Here is a 27,529-nt window from a genome sequence, read left to right on the forward strand (position 1 = left end):
CCTCGGTGGCCAATTACTGCTAATTAAAATCCTCACTGCAGCTCTACCAGACTCCCCCTGTTCCTCTCCTCCAAGACCTCCATCTCCCTGCCTCGCCTGTCACCCTGTCGCTCTCTCTTGTCTGTCTCTCTTTCTTTGAAGACATGTTGTTTCTGCCCATCGCGATCAACAACTTAAACACCTTGTTTCCCTCCGTTCCTCTCATCCACACCCTCTCTCTTTTTTCTCGTCCTCACTCTTACATTTTGTCTCTTTCTTTCTCCCTTGTATCTCACTCCCATCCTCCCCCCTCTGTTCCTCTCATCATCAGCAGTAAGGTTTCTTTAGTAGTGCCAAGAGACTTGACAAGGCTCTGGGCTAAAGACTGTAGCACTCAGACTGTGATACCTTGCTAGTTGGGGAGTTTTTTTACCATCTTTTTTTTTTTGACAAGGTTGTCGACATCTTTGCTTCTTCCTGCCTCAGCGTCAGCAGTGCGATCCTTCTAGGTGTTAAAAAGCTTCGTCAAAGCTGCTGCTGCTGATGAGGAGGAGCGTGATGATGATGATCATAGCAGCAGCAGCCCTGGTGTTAATTCATTCAGTTAATTCATTCGCCTTGAAGGAGAAAAAAGAGATCAAAAAAAAAAAAAAAAAACTCCAGTGTGTTGCTTTGCTCAGGGAAAGAGAGTTGGAGAGTGAGAGGGAATAAAGAACGTCTTTGCTGCTGCTCTCAGATGAAGAGAATTATGTCCGCTCCTTTTAGCTTCGGCATCTTGTTCCCCCCTTCGCCATCTACTCTTGTCCTCCAGTTTAGAATAACTGCCCTTCTGTCTTTTTCGGAGAAAGGTGGAAAGAGATAGGGAGAGCTGTAGGGGCCTTTACAAGACCCGAGCCTTCCTTTTGTGCCAAAGCCCGGGCCTGGATTTAAGAGCTGTGTCCGCTTGGCTGAGCATAAACTGAGGCCGGACACACAAAGGACCAGCTAGTCTTTTTCCTGCCTCCTGCTTTAAAGGCAGATAAAGAAAGGCTAGGGACAGATGGAGGTATGAGAAGAGAGAGGGAAAGGGGAGGGGAGGGGAGAGGACGGACGGATGGATGGCCGTTGAGTATGAAAAGCAGGAGCAGCGACTCGTGGCCTCCCAGGTAAGAATGGTGGGAGGCCACAGGGGGGGCGGAGGAGAGGGCGGACAGAGCCAAAAAAAAGAAAAAAGAGGAGTAATGACAAAAAGCAGGAAAAAAGCTGGAATGGCAGACAAAAAGAGAAGACTGGGCGGGTGTCACCGGATGGCACTCAGTCAAGTTCTTTTTAAGGCTCATGCCAGTGTGACGCCCACTTTTGGGAGAGCACATACACACACACACACACGCACACACACACACACACACACACACACACGCTCTTTCTCTCTGCATCTTTGCAGGACTGCATGTGCAAGGCAAGTCAGGTGTGTGATGAATATAGTTTGAGCAGCACTCAAGAACTTATTTAGAATTTATTTCCTTTCATCGTGTTGTTGAGCGTGTTTATTATTGTTTTCCAAGACGATCATAGCAAGTAATGAAGACTTTGTTAAACGTATAAAGCAGTTTGTTTTATAAAAAAAAAGTCTCACTGAAATCTTGTTAGAAACAAGCCTTTGTGTTATAATTAGGTCAGACTGATTTGTGCTTTTAAACCCTGATGAAAGAGGCTTCTTAGCATCATGTTTTAATCGATGTGATACGTGCTACAGTATTCTTAGGTGTAAAACAGGATAAACCCACAGAGGACAGCAGCTTTTTGTGAGGACAAAGGGAGTCTGAGAGAGAATAACTGCCATAAAAGAAGAAGACTGTGGCAAAGGTTTCAGAAGAGACTGAAGACTAGTCAATGTCAGAAAACTGAAAGTAAGAAGCCGATGAACAGTCTGCACCTGACTTTAAATCATATTTTTTATACTTACATTTATTACATTTTTAAGCGCATGTTTCATTCAGGTTGATGTCAGATAGAGGTGGAACCACATGGACTATTTTAATTGTATTAATCTCCTTTATTTGAAAACATCCTTAAATTCACGTTCAAGGCAGTGGTGGAAAGTATCTAAGCACATATAATGACATATTGTGCTCAAGTACAATTTTGAGTTGTTTGTAATTTATATTTATTGTCTTTTACTTTGCACTTCAATTTCTAAATCACTGCGTTTCAGAATGACTAATGCAATCTAATCCAGTGATGTGATATATGAAAATATAAGTGGCAGGAGCCATTCTACCTCCATAATGAGTGCTTTTTACTGTTGATCGTACCTCTCCGAGCTTTTACTCAAGAGAGACTTGTGGGCGGCTGTGGATCAGGAGGCAGAACGGATCGTCCACTAAACAGAAGGTCGGTGGTTTCGATCTCTGGCTCCTCCTCCAGGCCGCGTGTCAGAGTGCCCTCGGGCAAGATGCTGAACCGCACATTGCCCCTGTCGGCTGTTCCATCAGTGAATGAGTGTGATGTATGAACGTGTGAGTGAATGGGTGAATGTGGCAAGTATAGCAGAGTGCTTTGGTCAGTAAGACTACAAAAACGCTATAAGTACAAGTCCATTTACCAAATAGTTTTTACGCTGTAGCATGTGTTGAGATATAATATCATTTATATGGAGTACATGGTTGTTTTTGTTTTGTAATTATTTGTAATACTCTGACATAATGTTTGAAGAGACAGAGATAAAAAAGGTATTTGAAGCATCGCATAAATATTAAATTGAGCACCAAAGGTTTATACTTAAAGCAAACAGACGTAAAGGATACTGTATATAAACATTACAATGTCGATTGTGTAACTAGCTACGCTAAACAAAGTGATTTCTTAATTGGACCCAAGGGCAGAAATCGATATAACATCCAAACCTGGTTGGAGCCTTAAAGAACTGTTGCCTTAAATAAATGTGTAAGCAAGAGGAGAGGGAGAGGAAAGAAAAATTGGACATCCAGTGAGAGAGCCGCACAGCTAAATTATGTGACATTAGGCCACAGTCACATCATTGCTCAGAATTTGTTATTACGATTTGATGAAGCCTGTTATTCAGAGCTTTTGGAAAAACAGTCTGCAGGGTAAAAATCAAAAGGCCTCACATCGGTTTAACAGTGGGCACACGATTCCCTCCTCTGTGTGAAAGTTCAACCTTTTTCAGCCGCACAGAAGCAAAGATACAGTGCATCACTGAAATGCAGTCACAGGGTAATGACAGCCATTAATTCCTATTGAACGCTAATGTTCATCTGCAGGCAGTTTTAAATTTCTTCTCTTCATATCGTAACCTACCGTGATATACATTCAACATGCGCACACATTCACGCAACGATGATTTGGAAATATTTAACCCCTAGCAGGATGATAAAATGTGGCCATTACATGCATATTTTTGCACTGTATGCAACTACCACAATGAAAGCTGCTGTTAGGTAGCAACATAAAACTGCCTGTTGGAAAAAAAAAAAAAAAATGCTTGTGCAAAATCAGCATGAACGAGCTGGTCTGTTAAGTTTCTCCCTCATTAATCAACAAACAGAGCCAGAAACTGAAAAACATTAGGAAAAGGCCAAAGCAGTGGCAGATATGATGAGGTTGGTGCAATTTGATTAGTCCATGCGAGTCCACCTAACTCATTTTAGATGGTTTACAATTTATCTGAATAAAACCTGATGAAGGTCTGTACGCCATAACATTAAAGCAGTGTCAGCTGTAATTGAAAGGTACAAGATTTTCTTCCTTACAGTAGTTGAATAGTTGAATGCACTTAGGCCTATAGTCACCTGTCCTTGGAATATTTATATGTGGAGACATTTCATAATTTATATTTTCAGAATACAACATTGTTCTGAGGATACATTTCTGTTATGACCTCTTATTCACTCTGGATCACCTCATCAACATCGGTGTCTATCATCCAAGTGTAAAGTGTAAAACCCCCTCTGAGTTTCTTTTTTAGTTTGGACTGAGACAAGGTTGCATCCTCACACCGTTTTTCTTCTCCTCACCACCGATTGGATCATGTCACAAAACCACAGCACATAAACTCAGAGACATTCAGCAGAGCTTTCTTAGGCAGCTCGAAGATTTACCTGACTGACAAGCTTGGCAAGTAAACAGGTCTCAACATTAAGACCTCCAGAACCCTGACCCTTAACATTTTGTGGAGAACTTCGCCTATTTAGACCTAAACAACAAGGACAGCAGGACACAGAAGAAGAAACAAAATCCTAAAGAAAAGCTGCAAAACCAAAAAGACCCAGTGTAAAACTGTGAAGGAGGAGTTAGCGAAGATGAACTTAGAGGCTCAATGTGTTGCCAAAGATAAGATAATTGTGGGAGCTCAATGTGGCCTTTTTTTCTACAGGAGACAAATAAATAGGACTAAGTGATATTTTAGACATCCTGTAGGCTAACAGATGGTGAAGGTCCTTTCCTGTTTCAACATGACAGTGCTCGAAGCTAAATCCATAAAGAAATGGTGTAGGAAGAATATGACTGGCTGTACAGAACAACAACCTCAACCCCATCTAACACCAACTGTTCACCCGGTCTTATTGCCCAGTAGCGGTGGCCGATCGATGGTTCTTGGAATATGCTCAATAATCACATGTCGTTATAACGTCCACATACTTTTGGCCATGCAGTGTAATAGATACGTAATTTGTTAGCAGAGCAAAAACCAAACAACAGCCTCATGCACAACACATTGGGTGGTGTTTTCGGTATTTTGAATGTACACACATATACAAGCTCGTACAGTCAAGTCACACACACTTTCACAAGACACACATCCACTCCCTTTAATACTGCTGCTCACACACGCTCTATACACACACTATCCACAACACACTGTCTCCTTCACACATAAATCCCTCACACATCCTAACATGCTCCGCTAGCTTTCCATCTCCCCATCGAGCCAACACCCACCACCACCCCTCACCACCCTCTGTGTTTCTGGGTAATGTGAGCTAGCAGCCGTAACATTGGGGTGGAGGAGGAGGAGTAGCAGGGGGCGGGGGGGAAGTTGATGTATGGTGGAACTAAAGCAACCCTGCCGATCGATAATGTAAACAGGAGCGAAGAGAGGCGGTAAATAAGGCCGACTCCTGACAAAACCGTCTACCTCAGGTGACAGAGAGAGAGAGAGAGAGAGAGAGAGAGGGGAGAGGAGAGGTAAGGAAAAGGAGGGTGAGGGGAATGTCTAATAGGGAAAGGGAGGAAGGAAGGGAGAGAGAGAGAATAATGCAGAGGCAAAGAGGAAATTGGAGAGAAAAGGGGAGGAGAGAGAGGGATGAGAAAATGAAAGAAGGGATAGAAAGGAGGTGATGGAAGGATGGAGGAGAGGGTAATGGGGGTGAGGTGGTATGAGTGGATGAGGTAATGGTGATGGAGGGAGACAGGAGGGTGACGACGAAGGACGGAGAGAGTGAAACAAAGATGGAGTGAGAGGAAGGGAAGAGATGAAGAGACAGAGGGGAGAGGAGGTGAGAAAGGATGATGGAGAGGAAGAAGAGGAAATGGCCCTGGTAAACAAGAAAAAAAAGAGAGAAAAAAAGGGCAGAACAACAGATGATTGGGTTAGGAATGAGGAAAAATCACCATGGCAATTATAGATTCCAATTCAATTCTAGCAGAAACAGTGAATAAATTTGTTTGCGTGCGTGTGTGTGTGTACGTGTGTGTGTGTGTGTGTGTGTGTGTGTGTGTGTGTGTGTGTGTGTGTGTGTGTGTGTGTGTGTGTGTGTGTGTGTGTGTGTGTGTGTGTGTGTGTGTGTAGCAGTGACATTTAGCAGATGACATGCAGATGAATGACCACCAAGTGACCCACTGTTGAACCGAACCAGCATTGCACATACAGTACTACACACACACACACACACACACACACACAGACACACACACACTCGGCCGAGTTGTGAACCTGGCCACCGCTGAGTGCTGCGTTGATGCATTGGCACGGCTGAACGACTTTTTGAGAGCACACACTCACCCTGGGCTACTTGACTACTGGAGTAGTTCAGACTGAGTGAGAGAGTAAACACACACGTGACAAAATAAACAACCACACAACTCACAGACAAACACACATGGAGAGCAAATATGTGCCAAACTGTCTTATTGTGATCACACTGTACTCCTTTGTGTTTGTGCGGTTTTTTTTTATTCTTTTTTTTTTTTAATATGCTCCTTCATGCGAGACTTCATGTTTGACCACAGTAATTAAACTTGTGTCAGTGAGTGTTTCATCTGCTGTGTATTTTAACTAATTCTCATGTTCTGATCTATCTCTGCTGCTATTTAAAGAGTCCTCTGCAGCGTTCTCGTAGCCTATAAATAAAATTGTTGCCTCTCACCAAGTAATGAATCACAATAGTGATTCATCCTATAGTCAGTTCTTTGATGCTCTTAAACTCGCAGTTTAAACCAGTGTTTTTTCTGACGTGAGAATAATACAGGATTTTCTGATGCTCTTTCGGCAGCTACAGGACTGTACACAATACAGCATTAAGTTTAATGTATTTTGAGGTATGTTGATGTGACGTTGTTTGGGCCAGGGGTCTGTGATGAGCTGTGACTGAGACTCATTTTGCATCAGCACATTTTGCTGATAAGCAAAACTCAAGATAAAGCTTAAAAAAGCCAAATGATATGATCTTATAACGTTATCACCCTATGAATTTCTGTCGTCCAAATTAATCAGTAGCGAGCTACAGCTAGAAGTGTAAGCTGTGATTAGAGAAAAAAACTAAATTAATCCAGAAATAGTCAAATATGGGCAACTATTTTGAAAATCTGTTAATTGTTAAAGTCAACCATTATTGGTACAATTTCATAAATGTTTTGACATTTAATAGACTGAAGGATGAACTGATGAACCGAGGAAATAATCAGCAGATAGTCAAAATAATAATGTTAGCTGCAGCCCTAGTTTTGCTTAATACCTAAATGTGATGCATAGCAGTGGATTGCACGTCATTGCTTTGAATATCAGTTTGATTATTTGATTTGATTTTGCTCTCATGTGCCATAACACAATATATTGGAAAATATCCAGATTAATATCACGGTAATTATTTCAACCATGTCGCCCTCACATCAAGTAATTCAACAGTTGTAAATAAAAACAGTTTATAAATATATAAATTGTGCCTGAATGCAGATTTTGTTTATAGTCACTTCTCCTTCATTGTTTTTTAAGAGGTCGATCCACAATCAAAGTAATTGTTATTTTGTCATTTTAGATTGTTCATGTCCTTTTGCACTCACTGTCTACGTTGGTGCACAGACCGGTGAAGCCACAACAGAATATAGTACATTATAATACACTGTTGTAGGTGTAAGAGAATAAAATGTAGCTGGTTGATGTTGTGGCACTTAACGTCGCATCAGCCAGCAGCCAGCACTCATTGAGAAAACTGCAAACAGTGTCTGGTGTAGAATTAACATAGACATCTGCGTAGACACTGAGCTGAACAAATGTGGACTGAGAGGAGAGTCAGGCAGTAGGGACGGAGTCATAAGGTTTATCAAGTGTGATCCTCCCATCGCTGATTACAGATGTTTTTCTGAATTAGCCCCATGACACCTCCAGAAGGATCATCACTGATGAGAGGCTGAAGCAATGATTCGTCACTCACATACAGACACAAAACACTAACACACACACGCTGTTGCTCTTAAAGAGCCAACTGTTGCATCAATATGGCCTAAAAATTGCATAAAATGACTCATACACTGAATGCACAATGAATATGGACAATTCATTAGGAAAATCAGGGAAAAATCATAAAGTTGGAGCTGGAGAAACATGAGTCAGAGAATAATTTTTACACTTTGACCATCATTAAAATGTTCTACTGTTAGTGGTCTGCACATCCACCTCACATTACATGTGATATGAAAGAAATTATACAGCATAAACCTTTGATGATCTATGCAATTGGAGAATATTAGTGTCTAATAGCCATGTCAATGTCTAAACAGGCTTTGATTGGAGCACTTACTATTCTTTCTGTGTGGGTTCATGCACTCAGACTAAGTGATTTCTCAGGGACTGCACTCTCCTTCATCATCAGTGAGCAGTTCAGTGAAGGACTATACGTTATTCAGACCAAGTTTCTTTCAGTCCATGTCTGTTGACTCCGCTGTAAGCAGTTCTCTTTCAGACTTTCTTCCACACACTTGTGCTCTTAGGGGGACACTGAAGCATCACAGCATATAGTTTTTGATGAAGTTGACATTAGAGCAGAGCTCCTTGTCTTCTGTTTAATGTTTGCAGGAGGACTATTTTATTGAAACTGTGGCTAGATTTAAAAGAGCAGTGGAAATGTGTAAATACTATGCTAAGCACAGCACACAATTTCATTTGGTACAGTCAACCGTTAAAAAGAGTTCCTTATAAGAGATACCAAAACAGCACTAAAACTTAAAAACTAGCCGGGGAACAAAGTGGATCATTTATCAGCTAAAGAGCCAGATATTTTCTGCAGGAGTTGGTGGAGACCAAAAACGAGCTAAAATGAGGTGTCCAGAAACACACCTTCAGATAAACGCTAGTGTTGCTCTGCGTCTGCTGGGTGTGTAAATGGGTAAGTGTAAGCTTCCTGCATGTTCTCGTATTTCAGTCACCGGAAGTTTTCAGCGAGCTTCAATTTCTATGTATCAGATAAAGTTATGTTATATTTCCTTTTTCGCAAGACATTCCTCCCTATTAGATTTGCATCTCGTATACTTTGTTATATAGGAAAAACACAGTACAACAGTTTTTTGGCAGCAGGAGCTCTGTTCCACAGGCTGGGAATAATGAGCACATCCTACGTCACTCACCAAATGTCCATCTATTGATTGTGGTTATGTGGCAGAATTTCCTTGTGAATGGCCACAACTACAGCGATTTCTAACAACAAACAAGCCTGCACCGGATATTGGGATGTGAGAACGCGTTTCATGCCTCTGCTATGAATTTCTGGTTTTGAAACAGGATCACCAGATCATGTTTCAAAAAGTCCCAAACACTGTGTTAAGTCTTTCTGTCTAATGGCCTCCGATCCACTGAGGGTTGGATTAAAGAGTGTCTTCTGGGCTTCTTCTGTGCTTGTGCAATCTGCAGCTTGTTAACTGTGTGTGTGTGTGTGTGTGTGTGTGTGTGTGTGTGTGTGTGTGTGTGTGTGTGTGTGTGTGTGTGTGTGTGTGTGTGTGTGTGTGTGTGTGGTGTGTGTGTGTGTGTGTGTGTGTGTGTGTTGTGTGTGTGTGTGTGTGTGTGTGTGTGAGTGAGTGTGAGAGAGAGAGAGAAAGAGACAGACAGAGATAGAGAGAAAGTGCTCTATTAATGTCGATCTTAATATAATTAATAATTAGACTCATATTGTTTTGAATTGTAGTGAGGTAATTTCACTATCATTCAGTTCATTTTATGAACTTTTTGGAAATAAGGTCAATATACTGAAATACAGCAGCTGTTGCCAGATCAGCAGCGTTGCCAAATTGGGTGGTTTTCCTCCCAGCAGGCCAACTTTTTATTTGATTGGGTTGTTAAAAATGGTTGTAGGTGGCTCTTGGGCTGTGGGGTGCCTCTTCTACCATTTGTGTTGTTTTAGCCATTGAAAAGTTGCGAGGCGATATTCAAATGAACAGCTGCGAGATGTGAGGCAACAATACTGCATGAGGTGAAAGAGACAGGTGCATGACAGCGTTATGTCTTAACAGGAAGATGGTTATTGTAGTCTGTTGGCGTGCTGATGTGGCCCATTTATCAACACGGTCAACGGTTGCATCAGTGGCAGTGACACACAGCTCATGGCGGCAGTTATAGTACCTTAAAACCCTGAACGCCAGATAACCACCATTTACTTCAAAAAGTGCGGTCTTTCTCTTAGTTACACCTCTGTCAAATCTGACCACACAAAATGATACACGTATTTTTAGATTTACTGTGACTTACACTTTTCTGAGGATATGATTGTCTCCGATGTCCATCACAAACAATCCTCCTTCAATCCACTCAGAAATGATAGAGAGACCTTAAAAAGAACTGTTTTCACCTTTTCTTTTCATCTGTTACATCAGTTAAATGTTCTGTTGTCCAGAAGAGTTAGTGGATCATATTTTGGTTCTTGGTTTATTTAATCTTATACTATTACAAGTCCATACAGTCCCTTATTGCACATAAACTACACTGTAATAACGGCCTTAACTGATGAGATATTGCAGTTAGTGATGCGATTTCTTTACTGATGGACAAAAATCCCTCTTATTTCACTCCATGGGATCCTGTTAAGAAAAATACCAGTCTCAATACTAGATTAATGTATTGTTGAAATGGAATTTTTTTTTCCGTGTGTGTAGAGGCGCTGGTCCGGCTAGGTTTTATCACAGTGTTGGGATTCACGCTGAGAGCAACATGCTGAGCCTCATCAGAATGTGTGGTGGAGTTGGCGTAGGCGTGTAGAGGCTGGTTAAACCGCATCTCGACTGCAGCTCTCTGTTCCTCACTCAGCTTCTGTTTGTTAGGTGTTCTTTTTCATTCCCCACCTTCCTTCCCGCTCTCTCGCTCTCTCTCTGCCTTCAATTCAATTCAGTTCATTTAACCTTTATTTAATCAATTCTTCCAACTGAAATAGTTTTTTCAGATAAAAAAAACAGTCATCAACTTGACAAAGAAACAGTATGAATTAGTCAAGTGTTCCAGCTGCTACACAAGAGAAAAACATGGCAAATATATTGTACAAAGCAATTAGACACAGTGAAAGACATCATTGCTGTAAACTTGAGAGACAAAGGAAGCTCTTTTCAATTATTGTTGTTCGCTACAAACTGGTAGTAAAGCATTTACGTGAGAGTCATTTCAAATAGAAAGTAGAGAGAGCTTCTTTGGTGATATGACGCATCGTCTGGCAGCCATACCGGATGTCATCAGCTCTCGGAAACAGTGGCAGCTCATAGGCCTGTTTGCTTAGGTAGCTTGCAGGCTAATTGGTCTGCAACACCAAACTAACCAGCAGATTTCTCGCTTTGGACACAACTCTACTTTTTCAGACTGTTGACTTATTAATTAATGACAAACACCCAGGGACAATTATTTGTATGTAGTATTTAAACCAGTGACAGCAGTGTTTTTATGGCTGCACAAATGTGCTGCTAAAAACACACATTAAATTATACTTGTATCCCGTATATGGGAGGTGACAAAGAGAGCAGTTTCTGTAGCTTGATTCCAGACTTGTGAATCGCTGCCCACAACTCAACTTTGTCAGCTGTTCAGATGATGAATAATGACGTGAAAACGAGATGTAAAGTCAATCTGTTACTGGATGAAATGTTAATGGGAAATGGGAAATGTGAAAAACATGGCCTACCTTCCACCTAATGTGCTCACAACTGCAGAGCCTGGCCTGCAGTTTTGATGTGAGGGTGTTCCTGTTTGTCTTCTCTTGATGTAAGTAGTTCAGATTTTATTTTATGGGTAAAAAGATGAACAGCAAACTTCAGAGCTGCTCCTCAGCCCAGAACAACAAATCAAACAATTCTCTCTGCAGTATCACCTCAGGATAACACTCACTATCTGCACTTGTTGTCTTGTTCCCTGTCTTGACTTTAGAATTTTATATTTTGCAATTTAAAAAAAAAACACACACAAACTTTCTCTTCTTCTTTTCATTTTTCACTGCTTGTCTGGCCTCTACCAGTATGTTGCATTAACAGCAAATAACAAGTTCAATAATGAGTCAGACCTGTGTGAAGCCACTTATACTCTCTGTCTCCTAAACACACACCCTAATCTACAAGCAAAGGACAAGAAGCACACTTCTTTATGATGTAGATTTTCTATGGATTAAATTGTCATGTTTGCTCATCAATCTACACATTTATTAAAAATCAAGAACTAAAATCTCTAATTCACAAAAGTAATCAGACCGCTTGCTGTGGCAGTCCAAATTGTGATCAGGTGCATCCTGTTTGCTGTGATTATCTAGACGTTGGCTGGGGTCCACCTGTGGCTAATTGAATTGATTGGTCTTAGAAAGGCAAACACCTGTGTATGGAAGGTCTCACAATTCAAACTGCATGTCAGGCAAAAAACAAACAAACCATGAAATCCAAGGAAATCTCAGTAGACCTCTGTGGTAGAATTGTGGTGAAGGCAAATATATATAAAAAAAAAAACTTTGAGTTTTCTCAGGAGCACAGTGGCCTCAATAATTGGGAAATATAAGGAGTTCAGACCCAACAGGACTCTTCCTAGAGCTGACCGTCCGGACAAACTGAGTAACCGGGCGAGGAGGACCAACAGTCACTATCAGCCTCAGTCACCCTCTGCAGAGACGGGAGAACCTGTCAGAAGGACGTCCATCTCAGCAGCTCAGCAGAGGCTTTTATGTTTAAAAGACAAATTTTTTTTAAATTTCAGTATTAATAATATTCCAGCAAATGGAAAAAACACACAATTGTTTGTCTCTCTGTTGCTTACATAAGACAGTCACCCAATCACAAACTGACAGACCTTAGGAAAAGATAAAGTCAACATCGGTGTCGACCTCATGGAAACCTCAGGGGACCACAAGCATCAGAACAAGATCACATTTCTGGGAGCTCCTTTTCAGGAATGGGCTGAGAGTGTCTGAACAGCCTGCATGTGGTATTTTCACAGTAACACGGTTATAGGGGGCAGGGAGGCACTTCTGAGGATAAATAAGTGAATAAATGATGAACATTTTATGCTGTCTTACTTTCATAGTCACTAGATGGAAGCCACTTTGGGTAAAAGGCATATGATCGCTCGCTTGGAGTTTGCCAAACGACATTTAAAGGACTCTGAGAACATGAGGAAAAAGATTCTCTGGTTTGATGAGACAAAAATTGAACTCTCTGGGCAGAACTCCAAACATTGTGTTTGGCAAACACCAGGCACTGCTCATCTCCTGGTTGATACCATCTCTACAGTGCAGCATGATGGTGGCAGGACAAGTCTGTGACTGTCCTCGAATGACTTAGCCAAAGCCCAGACTTATAGACCGCCATAGAGCGTCTGTGGACAGACCTGATGATGGCAGTTCACAGACGCTTCTTATCCAATCTGATGGAGCTTTAGAGGATCTGCCAGGAAGAATGGGATAACTTGCCCAAATCCAGGTGTGTGAAGCTTGTATAGACTTACCCAAGAAGACTTGAAGCTGTACTCGCTGCCAAAGGGTCTTCTGCAGAGACATGAATTATAGCTCTGAATACTTTGGTAAATTATCAATTTCAGGTGTTTCAACATTTCTAAAACATGTTTTTCACACTGTCAGTATGTGTTATTGAGTGTCAATTGATGAGCAAAATGGCAACTTCATCCATGTAAAATTAAATCTACAACACAATGACTTGTGCAGTGGGCCTGAATACTTTCTGAAACCACTGTATATCAGGTCTGATTACAAGGCTATGTAATCTGTTCCAGATTAGAGGATTCAGAGTTTCACAAAAACAGATTTGTAGTCAACACGAACAACAGCTTTTGTTTCTAGTGTTCAGCAGTCTGCACTGGGGATGTTTTTGAAAGCAGACAGTGTGCCATGACAAGATCAGATATTTGGGAAACACTCTTCAAGACCACTGACCTCCATGATGGCTCCAGCATTGTTTGTGATGACAAAGGTGACATGTCTGCAAAGTTTTCAGGAGATTTATAACATGGCAGAGATGTGTAGTGCCATCTACTCAGCTCAGATGTATAAGGACTGTTTATGTGGGACTAAATTAAACATGGCTGCAATAATAAACACTCAATAAATGTGGAATTTAACTCTGGAGAGTGTGAACTCAGGACGTGTCGATTGTATTTTACTCAGTTCTCTCACACTACATAAAAAAATGCTTCGTTTTCTCATCTCTCTCTGTCTCTCTGCAGATGTGATCCACACTGTGGGGCCGATAGCAAAAGGAGGAGTTGGAGAGGAGCAGAGGAAAGCTCTGAGGTCGTGCTACAAGAACAGCCTGAAAGCAGCCACTGAAAATGCTGCACGTTCTGTGGTGAGAAGGGAGGGATGAGATGAGGGGATGATGGAGGACGCTGGCTATAGGACAAAAAGGAAGGGAGAAAAACAAAGAATGAAGTGATGAGTTTTTGTTGCAGAGAGAACAAAGGAGGTTATGGTAAAAACGAGAAAGAGAAGGTTAAAGGAAGGGAGTCGCTGAAGACTGGGAGAACAGGCAGACAGAAAAGAGGTAGGGATAAGTGGAAAGAAAGTACTGCAGTCAGGACTGTGTGACGAGATTCCATAGGTGTGATGGCCGACTCCAGAAGGTTAAAAAAAAAATCTGAGCTAAGAGAGAAGAGTTAGGAAATACAGATTTTTCAAAGGAAACTACATTGAAACTAAAATAGATGGAAGGAGGAAAAAGGGAGCTGCAGGTAGGAGCACTGACTTGAAAGAGGATTGTATGAGACACTCCAGGCAGGAGGTTTCACAACAGAACCAGGTGTGAAAGTCAAAGAAAAACACCAAGGCAACATCAAAATAAAGTCAGAGGTAGAGTAAAAGAAAGGACTCATGGAGTCTGTGGGAAGATAAGCGCTGAATATTTAGAGATTCTGTTCTGTACAGAGTAGAATTTAAAATAAAATTACATTTTACTAATTGCAAACAATCTGTATTTGTTACAACTACAGTTACAGCAAGTAAAAGCAAATGTTATTGAAGACTGAAATTAGATCTTCGCACAAGCAAAACTGCACGTTCATAACCAAACATGAGACATTGATTGTGCTGAATGCGTCACACAAACTTGTTGATATTTTTTAAACCTTATTTAACCTTTATTTCAACCCAGCAACAGAATTGTGTGTTTCTTTACATTAAGCCCTTTAAGTTTTTTGTTGTTGTTTTACTTCCATCGATTGATATGTTTACCCTTCGTCTTGAGGAACTTGTGAGTCATGTCTGCTCTCACCCTGAGTTGCCTGCTCCGCAATCTGGTTAAACGAACAGATCTGGAGACACAGCGAGCATCTTGGCATCTGCTCATAATTCAGCATTTGACAGCAGGTTGAGAATCTGTCAGATTTGTTTTATTTTGAAGTTTACTTGCTGCTTGACGCAACTGAGAACCAGGGATGTGGCATGAACCTGCCTGACATTGATTTCAATGACTTAAATTTACAATCCTTCAGATTTTCCTTATGTAAAGCCCCATCTTGATACTGTTAAGCCATTCAGTGTTTCTACATTCTGTAACTGCCTCTCTCTTTAGTACTTTTCATTGTTTCTGGTGTAGTCTGCCTTTCCTGAGCAGGTTTTAAATTACCAACTCACTCAGGAAACGATGCATGCATGTACTTAAATGTTACTGTTTGTAATTTTATTGAATTGAAAGGAATCTCATTATCTACTGATGGTTCTCCTAGACCCGTATCAGAGGTGTCTTAAGTTACTGCTAATGCAAACTGAACATTTCTTACTGCTGCTGCTTCAGACTAATAGGTTCACATTTGAACAAGTCTGTCTTAGAACAATACTCCCATGCCCATTTGTACATTGAAGAAGTTGTTTCTATTTGTACTGTAATTGTTCCTGCTGTTTATGCTGGTAGTGACGAAAAGAAGGAATTTGGTAAAAAAAAACAAAAAAAAAACACCCACTTCATTTGTATTTGAATTAGCTTTTTGCTCAACTGGAAATAATTGAAATTGCCTCAGGAAAAGCAGCCAGTAAGCAAAGGGACAATTAAAGTGAACACCAATGCTTTCAATGTCCATATAGACATGTAAGGATTGTTTTATAATCATTTTTGGGGGCATTTTATGCTTTTATTATATAACGAGAATAGAGAGGCGACAGGAAACGACTGAGTGAGGGATGCAACAAAAGTACTCAAAAGTATTGAGATCAGGATCATCGTGGTTCATGGTCGGCATCTTAACCCGTGAAGGAATCATTGTAAGTCGGGGAAAAAAATCTTTGAAAAGCATTCAACTGCCGAGACACAAGTGGCTTTTATTATAGAATAAACACAGTGAGCTGTTAGATGAAGAGCAGCGGGCGACTGGCTCTTACTGCCATTTTTGAGGATGAGCACCCCTCCAACATGTTATCAATATAAAAAACAATTCCATTGAAAAACTTAGTCCAGGCTCTCACGGCAGGATGAATAAAGGCCAGTTGTGCAGTTGGTTCGCGCTCAGTGTAGATACCCCCAGTTGTTGTTTTCCAGGTATATGCATTATTTTGAATGTAACTCTGGAACCTGTATTGTTCAACCAGGACTGAAATGCTACATATTATAACTTGACCTTTTTGTTGCTAGAATATAATACCTTACAGTATATAAGTGATTGTTTTCTTTGTTATGATACCCCTCATAATACCCACCGTTAGAACTGCTATAATAATGCCTGGTTAGAGCTGCTGTACATGTATGTGCCAGGCCTCACTGTCAAAGGATAATCAACAGTTTGAACTTGGGTGGATGTAAAAATCAAGGGAGAAAAGAGGCTGCCATAAAAAACAATCAGGAGAAAGACACCATCAAGATCCCGTAGAGTGTAATTTTTCAGAGCGAGAGAGTTAATGTTATGTTTTGAGCAACAGACTATAACTACTTTGTTTGCCATTTTTTTCTCCGCAGGCTTTCCCTTGCATCTCCACTGGAATCTACGGTCAGTGTCTGTGTTTATGTGTGTGTGTCCTCCTCAAACCAGAACAAATGCATGACATTTTTATATGTTGAGCAGTGTGGGGACCTAAATCTGTTTAAACAGTCACATTATGGGGACATGTCATCCTCATGGGGACAAAAAGCAAGTCCCTGTAACATAAATTGTTAAACCTTAGTTAGGTTAATGGTTTGGCAAGTACTAGTTATGGTTAAGTTTAGAGAAAGTCTCCAGGAAATGAATGTTAGTCAGTGTAATGACCCTGACGTCATGGAGACACGACTGTCCCAACATAACAGAACATAATGAGGGAATGTTCTTTAGGAATATATTTATATATATTATATATTTTTAGTTGTAAAATGCTAATAATGAGTAAATCAGCTAAATGTTTACTCTCATTTGTTTTACAACAATATCCAACTAAACCATGACAATTGTGATTTTTTTAAGGTTATGTTTATGTAGCTCAAAGCTCCAGCTTAATGTTAAGGAAAGATGACTCAAGTGACTTGAGGCACAAGTCGTCAGGAAGAATTTACATTTTAAATATTTAATCAAAATATTTCCCCAGCCTTTACCAAAGTGTTTTAGTAGCACATACTAAACCACACGTGATGCAACGCGCAAACCACAGTGTCAAATCCTGCAGTTTGTAGTCCCACCATTCACCCTGACCACCTACTCGTAGTACTGTGTTGTCCAATAACATAACCTTTCCTGGGCTGGGGAGAAAAAGTTTCTGCTGAAAGTAATCAAGGCAGCAATTACATTCCCCCAAAACATATTTGCTATTCTTATCATTAAAGTAAGTCACCTCACATAATTCCCAGCACGGGTCTGCTCACCTAAACTCTAACAAGGTCTAATCAGCTAGAATGATTGAAACTGCCACTGTGACTGCGTATGTCGGCGAAGTGGTAAACATTGATGACATTTTTTTTTTTCCACTAAAAGTTTCTCAGTTTCTTCAAATGGTTTTCAGCACTTGAATCAAATAGGTCATCTGTAGCATTATCGAAAAATTACTATTGTGACTGGTTGGAAGTCATTTTGGCACCACTTCTACTTTATTTTTCAATTTCTTCACATCCCAAAGTGGGTGACACAGTGTTGATTACCACCATCCCACTTTAACAGCAGTTAAGTCACATCTCTACCTGTAAAACCCAAAACAATCCTTGATTCTTTCAACATCTGTTATTTAGAAGTTCTCTAAAGCTATTCCTAAAAAGACGATGAGCAAAGTAGCTGCAGAGTTTAATAACTGCTTATATCTGGAAAAAAGCAGGTATCCTTTTGTTACTCTCCCAACTCCCCTACTGCTACAAAACACTCGGGGAGGAAAGAGACAGAGAAACGTGGAGAGGAAGACATGAATACCTCACTCAGTAAATCAGAACTTTAGCCTTTTCTTCTCTCTAGCAATGGGAAACAAGCGTCGACAACCAGCCCTCACAGCCAAACCCACCCCGGGGAGTGTTTAAGCACTATCCTTAACTCTCCCTCCTGCCAGTGTGAAGGGGGATTACAGTCAATCTGACACAATCTCTGGCCTAATCTATCTTAATCTGCCGGTCTTAATCCAAGGCCTTAATCTGAGAACCACCTCTGGGCTGCAGGAGATAATGTGACAAGTGGCACCGAGTGGCTCAGCACTCTGGTTAAACAGAAAGACTGATACTGGAAACAAGCACATGATGGAAAACACAGCCAGTGTGTACACCGCATAAACACAGGCACACAGATGTATTGTTGTTGTTGCTACCAATAAACACATAAGTAAAAAAAAAAGTGAAAATCACACACACACACATACACACACATGGGTCCGTGTTGTTTTACTACATTCATGGGGACTTGTCATTGACATAATGCATTTCCTAGCCCCTTGCCCTCACCTTAAAGATCAAGCAGTGAAATGATTCATATAACAAACCATAGTGGGCAACACACATTATATTACATCCCTTTCAGTGTGAACTCTGCATGTGTTTATTTTGATGCTACGCTGAAACAATATGTTGTTCAGTGCTAATTTGCGCCTCCTTGTATTCCCCTATGTTCTGATGTTGAACAGACTCTCTTGATGTATGGAATAATTACTATATAATCACACAGTGTGTGTTTGTTTGGGCTGTGCAGTTTGACCAGATGATGAATTTTCACTGCCTTTGTGTTGCTTTTCCAGCAGTGGGGATATTTTTCTAGCAGTGAAAGGTCTCTGCAGCTGAATGAATAAAGAAGCAGCACTGTAGTCTTTCTCCATCTGTCTCCTCGTAACCAACAAGTGTGTTGTGTCTGCTTCTTTCCCAAATAGGCAAGTAAGGATGAGAGGAAGTGAGAAAACACAGAACCCTGTGTTAGAATAGTGGAAAGAAGAACACGTACCTGTCTGAAAAAAAAAACGTGCAGACGACGACTGAACGCAAACACACAGATCTGTCACCGCACCTGTTCCTGCAAATTGTGTGCATATTTTTGATGTTGTGTGTGTGTGTTTGTGTAGGATATCCACCCGAACAGGCTGTGCATGAGGCGTTAGCAACAGTGAGGGAGTATCTGGAAGCACATCATGACAAGGTGCGTATGTGTGTCTGTGTGTTTGTGTCTGCATGACTGTCAATTTTACCCCACCATTTCCTCTAGGTATTATTCCTTTCACAGCTGTTGTTTTTGTTTTCTGGTGAGAGCGAAGGAAAGGGTGTATTGAGAAAACACACACACACACACAAACACACACAGTGACATATACACACACACAAACGTACATCTAAACACACACGCCCAAGTTCTGGCTCTTATGCTCATGGCAAAGTCTGCGTTTTAATTAGCTCCTTGCGGGACTAAACCACATACACGCACACACACTTTCTCTCCGGAGGAACTGCGAGCTGAGAAAAGACAAAATGATGGAATAGATGACTGGAGGGGAGGGACGAAGGGGGAAAGGGGGGTGATGGGACACTGGAACAAAGAGGAAACTTTCCAATCAGTCGTTTACATGCTTTAAACTCTCCTCCCCTCTTCCTCCTTCTCCTCTTAGGTCTCCTCCCACTCCTCTTTTCGCTCTCCCTATCTGTAACCACCGCGCTGTGTCACCTCCCAGAGAGGGTGTTGACGATGTTATTGTTAGTGCTGGTGTCTCCAGAGTCTCTGTAGCAATACCAGTCAACTGATGCCGTCAGCTGCTCCGAGCCCAACAAACGAACATTAAACGTTATATGTCTCACCATAAAGACAGCAGTCAACAAGCCTTAAACGGCTGAAAATAAGACCAGAAAGCCAAATCAATGAGACATGTATTTACATTCTGCCCAGAAATAGTTCCACTGTGTGTTTTTTAAGGGGAGGGGGGGTTATTGTAAACAAATGAGGATGTGAGACCTAGTTAATTTGCATACATATAAAGCAAGAATGCTCACCAGAGGAAATTGAGTTTACTCTTTAATTGAACTGCCTCCATTTTACAGCGTGTTTTGCCGGGCTTGCTCTGGCTTGAAGGGCTGTAATGTAGAAAATGAAATTGAAAATTGCAGACACACTAAGAAACAAAATGGACCCAAGACACGGGGCGATGTGCCAGCATGCTGCATCAGGGGTAATAATAAAAATGCTGCAAGAAAGTAACAACCAAGTTTCATAGTTGTTATATGTTACATATAAGAGTCAAAGTTGATCAGAAAGTTTCAATAAAAGCAATGTATGACATTTGAGAAAACAGTCCCATGATGAGGACCATTTACTAGCTGTTGTGGAGATTTCAGTTAAATCACATGATCTTCATCACCATCCCCCAGGTTCCTGCTGATGCCCCTGTGAAGTCTTCTGTTCTGTACAGATACAGCTTATTATTATCTTTATTTTCATGATGATAATAATGATAACATTACATAACATTGTTTTTTAATAATGGATCCTTGATTTCAGACAGTGTCAGCCATCGATTTTATCAGGTGTAAATAGTTAGATACAAGTGCTTTTTGACAGGGTCATAAATACTGTATGTATTGATGATTACACACGTTAAAAGGCTAAAGCTAACAGGTCCCAGGCCGAAATCAGCAGCCTCAACCGTATTTAAAAGACAGTGGAAATTAAGAAACATAATTGTTCTTGTATTGCAGTGTAGAGCTAGTTAACCCTGTTAAATAACCCTGTTTGACTTATGAGCAAACAATGTGTTTTCAGGAATACGTTTGGCAAATGTAACACTACCTCAGGTAACCTTGGCTGGGGTTGCTGGAGTGTAAACCTTCCCAAATCCAACAAAGAGCAAGACAGAGCTTCAAAGGTTAACCTGAAATCTGATACCATCCTCATACAAATGGGCAAATACTGCAGTGCTGGTTAATACTGCTGGCTGTGACAGAGCTTTTGTTTTTCTTTAAATGCTGATACCGGTTGCTGACGGTTTATAACATTTAAAACTTCATCTGATTAAGAGGATCCTGTGATACAATTGAAAGCTCCAGAACAGCTACTAAATGGACGTCGTGGTGAGATTGTTTTTCTCAGCTGCTGTTTCCAAAATCAAGAAACAACTTTGAACCTCAGTTGGTTTATGACAGTTTGAGAACCATTTTTATTTTACATTTATTCAATACAAACTAAAAGCCAGTAAAATACAGCATCACATGTCAGGATGGTCAAGTTGAAGCTAATGTGTGTTTAAAGTCTGCTTGTGTCGGCGTGTTCTCCGCAGCAGGTCAGTGATTACAACGAGAACCATGCTAGATGTGAAAAATAAACTTTGCTGTAGACTGATTTTCTGTTTGAGAGGGGAATATTTACAGGAACTGTGCTTCCTTAAAAGACAGTCAGTTCGGAGAGAGCCCATTACATTCACTTGATGTTATTGTTAGCTTTAGCATCTCCAGGGTCTCTGTTGCAGTCGTATCAAAATGAGCTCCCCACTGCTGCCATTTTCTGGAGGCCATTTTGTATCGCTCCTCACAAGTATTTGCTTTAATTTGAATGAGGGAGGCTGCAAAATGGCGCAAGTGGAGGCAACTCAGCGTGGAGGTTAGAGATTTCGAACCTTAGCCCAGGGGATGTAGTTACTTACCGCACATTTCCATATCTTCCCTTTTAGCCTCCATTCAAATTCTGGCGAGTGATGGTAATTGTGCAACAAGCTGTTACTGAAAAACACGGGCTGCGGGCTACCAGGCTGCTGAAATGACTTTGAAAGCAATGAGACTTAAACTCCCACACCAGGCAGAACATGATAGGAACAGCCTGGCTATAAATTGCACTACCTCGCCCAGAACAGAAAAATCAAAAACCTGTGTGGAGACATTAGATGGTAATAATGTTTGTCAGGATCTGAGAAATTAGAGAGTACAGTGAAGTTTATATCCCTGGAAGGATAAAACCGGTAGTGAACAGGCTGCATAGTGTCGAGTACTGTACTGTATGTCCAGTTATATAGGGCATAGTGTAAATATTATAGACTGTAGAGCCAGAGTCTAAAGAACACAAGAGCAGAGAGCATAAAGATTGTTGTAAAATAGCCTCACTCACACAACCAGTGTCTTAATATTATTTGAAAGCTATTATGTTTATGGCTGTGTGTGTGTGTGTGTGTGTGTGTGTGTGTGTGTGTGTGTGTGTGTGTGTGTGTGTGTGTGTGTGTGTGTGTGTGTGTGTAAAACTGACAACCTAGTGCCAAAAACACTCACACAGTATAACACTCAGGGGCATGCACTAAAACACACAGTTACTTTTCTCTCTATTATACACACATGCATAGACACACACACACTTGTACAATACAAGTACTTATAGACCTACACAGAAGTCCTTCCTCTGTCTAACCTCTTCCTTTCTCTCTCTCTCTCTCTCTCTCTCTCTCTCTCTCTCTCTCTCTCTCTCTCACACACACACACACACACACACACGCTGTCTCTCTCTAGCACTCTGTCCCTGGCATACAGTGGAGTAAGCGCTGTCTTGTGTCATGATCATAATAGTGGGCTAATAGGGGAGTAATGGACTGATGCATTAGCTGCGTTCTCCAGATATCGCCGCCGCACAATGTCACACACTATTACATTGTTCCCCCTCTGCTATTGATGAATTCATGCTTATTGCATATGCTTGTAATAAAGGTCATTGTTGTGTGTGTATGTGTGTGTGTGTGTGTGTGTGTGTGTGTGTGTGTGTGTGTGTGTGTGTGTGTGTGTGTGTGTGTGTGTGTGTGTGTGTGTGTGTGTGTGTCAGCTGGACAGAGTCATCTTCTGTGTGTTCTTGCCGACGGATAAGGAACTGTATCTGCAGAACCTCCCGCTCTACTTCCCTGCTGGTGAGTTGTCTTTCTCTCTCTCTCTCTCTCTTTCACAGACACACACACACACACACACACACACGCACACACGCCTATATACAGTGTTGGCAGCTCAGCCCAGCTCAATTGAGCTGCACACACTAATAGAGACTTACACAGTGGTGTGATAAATACTCTGCATCATCCACTGTGTGCTATTTGCACATTCAGTACATTCACACATACACAAGGCCATTAGACACATTGTGTGTATCTGCAGCACACTTAATTGTGTTTAATTACAGTAAATAAACACACACATCGCTACATATACACACAATGCAGTGACAAAAAAGGTAAATACACATAAACATGCACAGTGGGACAGGTGTGTTTTATCAAGTTATTTTATTGCACAGTGACACACTTGAGCACATTAAGAGGTGTAATACTGACATACCGTACATGTGATGCATATTTTCTGTTTATTGGCTCAGCCTTTCCCATCACTGACAATCTGAGAAACGGCCTTGTTATTCTACTCATGAATTTATTTCATTCATTTATTCAATCAGTTCAGTTCATCAGAACACAAATTCAGATTGATTGTCAGACGTTCTGGTTCTGGGGAGTTAAGGCACTGTGTCAAATGCAAATAGTGATCTGTGTTACACAAGCAGTATGTCATGTAAGCTATGGTGTGGAATAATTTCAGTGAGAGACAACGAGACGTGATCTGCAAAATATTTTTTCTTTTCATATTTATTGCACCACTAAAAATCAGACAGTTGTTGTTTTCCTTTTCTGACGTATTTATTGGAACAGCCATTCACATGTTTTATGAAATGCAAGAACAAGACTAAGAACAATCCACATAACCAGGTTGAGGGACATGATTAGGACTTTAAACATATTCATTATCAACAGTAGCCTGTGTGTGATGCAAACATTAAAAGGTCAGCACAATAAAAAGATTTAAAGGAATGGTCAAACATTTTGGGAGATACACTTATTTGCTTTGACAACAACCTCATGTCAGTGTGTTAAGAGCTGGACTCAGGACATTGATAGCTTAGCTTAAAAAATCTGTCGGCTCCTTTAAAGTTAATTTACATGTTGTATCTTTTTCTTTTTATGCACTCACAAACATTACCACAGTTAACTTTATACATAGCCACTGTGTAAATGTATGTGTGAGAGAGCATTGATCTGTGTGGGTGAGGGAGCATCATGAGTGCGTGTTAGTTTACAGATAGTTCTTGGAAGGCTTTTTAAACTGTTATTGTCACAGCTAAAGTGCACAAGTGATTCCTCTGGTGTTTAGTTGTTACCTAAAAACTTCAGGTGCATTGCCACCACCCTTCTGGACTGGAGTAAGAACCAACCCTGATTTACATGTAGCTCGGGAAAACCAAAATGGATGCAATAACATTTGTATTCTGGCTAACAGAGACACATGTGCTAATGAGGCAAAAAAAAAACTGTGTCCACTCACAGATGAAGTGAAATTCGTTGGTTATCTCTTAACAACGACGCATGTGGCCAGCGTATTGGACGCAGGAGAAATGTGAAGGTGTAAAGATATAAGCGACTCTGACAGGGACTACCTTGCAACTAACAGGACTTAAAGGATTTGCTGCTAACATCTTGGTGCCAGATACCACAGAGCACCTCCAACCCTCAGAGGTCTTGTAGAGTCCATGCCTTGGCAGTATGCAGCGGGAACCAACAGCATATTAGGCAGGTTGTCATAATGTTTTGGCTCATCAGTGTATACATACAGTATGTGGCTAAGTGTAAATGACATTACACCTGGATTTTCTCAGCGTATTAGACACCTGATGGGAAACGTGTGAATGGGGAAACTGTGAGGACCACACTCAGGGAAGCTACACACAGCCACTACACTCAGCTGTTGTTCTTCTCATCTCACTCTGAGGACAAAAGCAAAAAAACAGTGTATTTCCCAAGATGCTGAACTATTCTTTTAATGGTGTTTAAGACCTTTTTTGGCCAAAGAAATGTGCAGACTGTTTGTGCGAGTGTGTGTGTCTTTTATTTTCCAAGTTCAGTGTTGGAAAGTTGATTCTTACCCAGTCATCTGTGTTTTGCTTTCATTTCTGTGCCCACCCCTTTAGCCTGACCAATGACACCAGCTCATTGTTCAGGTAACCAACACGGCATGTGTCAATGTGTATAGTTTGCTCCATTAAGAGAAATAACTACATTTAGTGTGTTTGTAGTTGGGCAGCCCTAACCCCTGTGTGAATGCTAAATTGTTTTTCATAGAAGGGAACCCTAACATTTTCTCCAACCAGCACTTGTCATATTTTGGGAATAAATTGCCTGTTTTTGTGCCTCAGTTAAATGCAAATGGCTTTTTACATTCTGTGCATCCCTGAATGAAAGTAATGGGCACTGCTGGCCTCAAGCTGGCTAGTTTACAAACTTTTGCTGAGGGAGAAAATGTTAAAAGCATTTTCCTCTAAAGGTGAAAAGTGTTGAAAAAAAACAAAAAAACAGCCGCGCTTTAAACCTCCAAGGTCCTTCTTTCCATCTGCAAGTTCTGTCTCACATGCTTTTCAAAATAGACTAAAAAGAAAATAGTGTGCCATTATTGCAGATTGATCTGTGTGGTTAAATGAAGTTTGGTAAATACGTAAATTTTATGTTGGCTCAAGCTGTGACATGATGACTTCACCCATTTGTTTTGATTACACTTGTGATTGATAGTGTTATAATGCCCAGCAGTCTGGGCTCCTAAGCATGATCAGTCATTCACTCAATTATTCAAATTAAGCATTGGTATTACAACTGCAGCCATAACCTCTAATGACATGCTTTACCACTGCTATAAATCAAACTCACCTCTCGCCTCCAAAACATTTTGAGTGCAAGGTCTCAACCAATCTCATGCTTTCTGCTTTCATAAAACAGATAGATATTCTTTTCATTTGCCTCCGCATACATTTACTGCTACGGCAACAAACTCAAGACCATCAAAACAACCAGGAATTGCTGAGGACAAATCCTAGAAATGTATGGCTGCACAGCTCTACATCTAATTTGGTCAAAGTCTAGCATATGCGGGGGAAAAAAGAGAAAAAAGTCTTTTACCTGAATTATTCAGACAGTACAGTCACTCAAACTCATATTCTTAACACACAGTAAGACGTTGGCAGTGTAAACAACTGTGGACCTGAAATAGAGCTTTTAAAACTTACCCCTGTCTGTGCTATTAGACTTTAAAAAGCAATTACAATAATCAGGTTTTATTAATTTTAACAAATCCACTTCCAGAGTTATGTGACAAATGATAGCAGCAATGAATTAACTGAAATGAGAAAAGTTAACACGAAAGATTAACCGACAGGCAACCCTTCACTCACTCTACTGACAACACAAAAGAAAAGCCAACACTGTGAGGCAAGGTTGATGCTGAAACACAGTGAGAGCTGTATTTAATTTTAAATGAAAGGAGACATTTCATGGTTCTAGTGGCAGTAAAGTCAATGCTACAGAGAAATGCCCCTTGGGTTTGAATATATCACTCAGTATAACATTAATATGTATGTTACTCAATTACCTTTACAATTCAGAGCATGTTTTAATACTGGTTAGCCACAACGGCAGCACAGAGTTTCACATAAAAACGTACACAGTTAAAGAAATAAGACAAGATAAAAACATACCATAAACTGAGGATTTAAAGTATTTCACTTACATGCCCTGACAGACAAGGAGTTAAATAAGAGTCAGAGAGAAAAGAGGAGCAGCCTATTAAAAATAAAAGCAGAATCCAATCAACTTTGCAGCTGTATCTCTCACATAAGCTTTAAACTCAGACACTGGGTTAAGAGTCTTAATTTTTTTGATCTTTTTGCAGACAGTAGTGGCTGATACCAGGAAGGATTTCTCTCTCATTTTGTTGGCAGCCGCAGGGAAGATCAGTTGCTAAAAAATAATGGGATCTCAAACTGTGATGCCCTTATACTCTCTGCTCTATACAAAAAGCTAAATACCGTGTGTAGGGTTTGAGTTTACTAAGGAGTGTTTTGTAGATGAAAATGTAACAATGACTAAGAACAAATACCTTCCAAACCCACACTACCAAACAGTATGAGTTTAACAGTTTACAATAAATGTTGGTTCCTTGAACTACACAGACCCCCTAAATTAGGGGAAAAAAAGTAAGCCTTACCATTCATACTCAACTGAAGACAAAAATGGAGCAGAAGCTGATTTCTATTTGACCTCAAAGAAGAGAGTTTGTATCTAAAGTAGAACTTCAGTTTGTCTAGTTGGAGAGAAAGTCTGCCATCATTCACAGTCTCCAAATATGCTCTCATTGGGTGGCGACACCAAATGTTTATACAGGCTTAAAGGAAAATGAATTCTTGCAAGAATTTAGACAGTAAAACAAATATATTTACATTCTACCGAACAAGCTCTTTAGCTGCACTAATATTCACTTACCACTAATATATACTTTATATTAACAATGGATCAAATTACTATGCATAATGTGAAAATATGTTGATTATAGTGACAAATCCACCTGCTCTACACAGCGCTTTAATGTCTTTAAGCTCTTTGTTTTTGTTTTGTGGTCTGCATACAGGAGTGGTACTAAA

At 40.6% G+C, this 27,529-nt stretch overlaps 1 protein-coding gene across 2 annotated transcripts in view; it reads left to right on the forward strand.

The window, feature by feature from the left end:
- The window catches only part of macrod1 (mono-ADP ribosylhydrolase 1), a 110,236-nt gene that overhangs the window by 81,142 nt on the left and 1,565 nt on the right, over nucleotides 1-27,529 (forward strand). Inside the window, exons 6-10 of one of the 2 annotated variants that reach the window (XM_056382516.1) lie at nucleotides 13,883-14,004; nucleotides 16,600-16,630; nucleotides 19,137-19,210; nucleotides 22,853-22,934; nucleotides 25,034-25,063. In XM_056382516.1, the coding sequence (XP_056238491.1) occupies nucleotides 13,883-14,004; nucleotides 16,600-16,630; nucleotides 19,137-19,210; nucleotides 22,853-22,934; nucleotides 25,034-25,038 (314 nt within the window). In that variant the 3' untranslated portion in view covers nucleotides 25,039-25,063. The remainder of the gene's footprint in view (nucleotides 1-13,882; nucleotides 14,005-16,599; nucleotides 16,631-19,136; nucleotides 19,211-22,852; nucleotides 22,935-25,033; nucleotides 25,064-27,529) is intronic. The other variant, XM_056382515.1, reaches the window with a different exon arrangement.

The sequence above is a fragment of the Seriola aureovittata genome, chromosome 8 (assembly GCF_021018895.1).
Source record: "Seriola aureovittata isolate HTS-2021-v1 ecotype China chromosome 8, ASM2101889v1, whole genome shotgun sequence".
NCBI classification, from domain to species: domain Eukaryota; kingdom Metazoa; phylum Chordata; class Actinopteri; order Carangiformes; family Carangidae; genus Seriola; species Seriola aureovittata.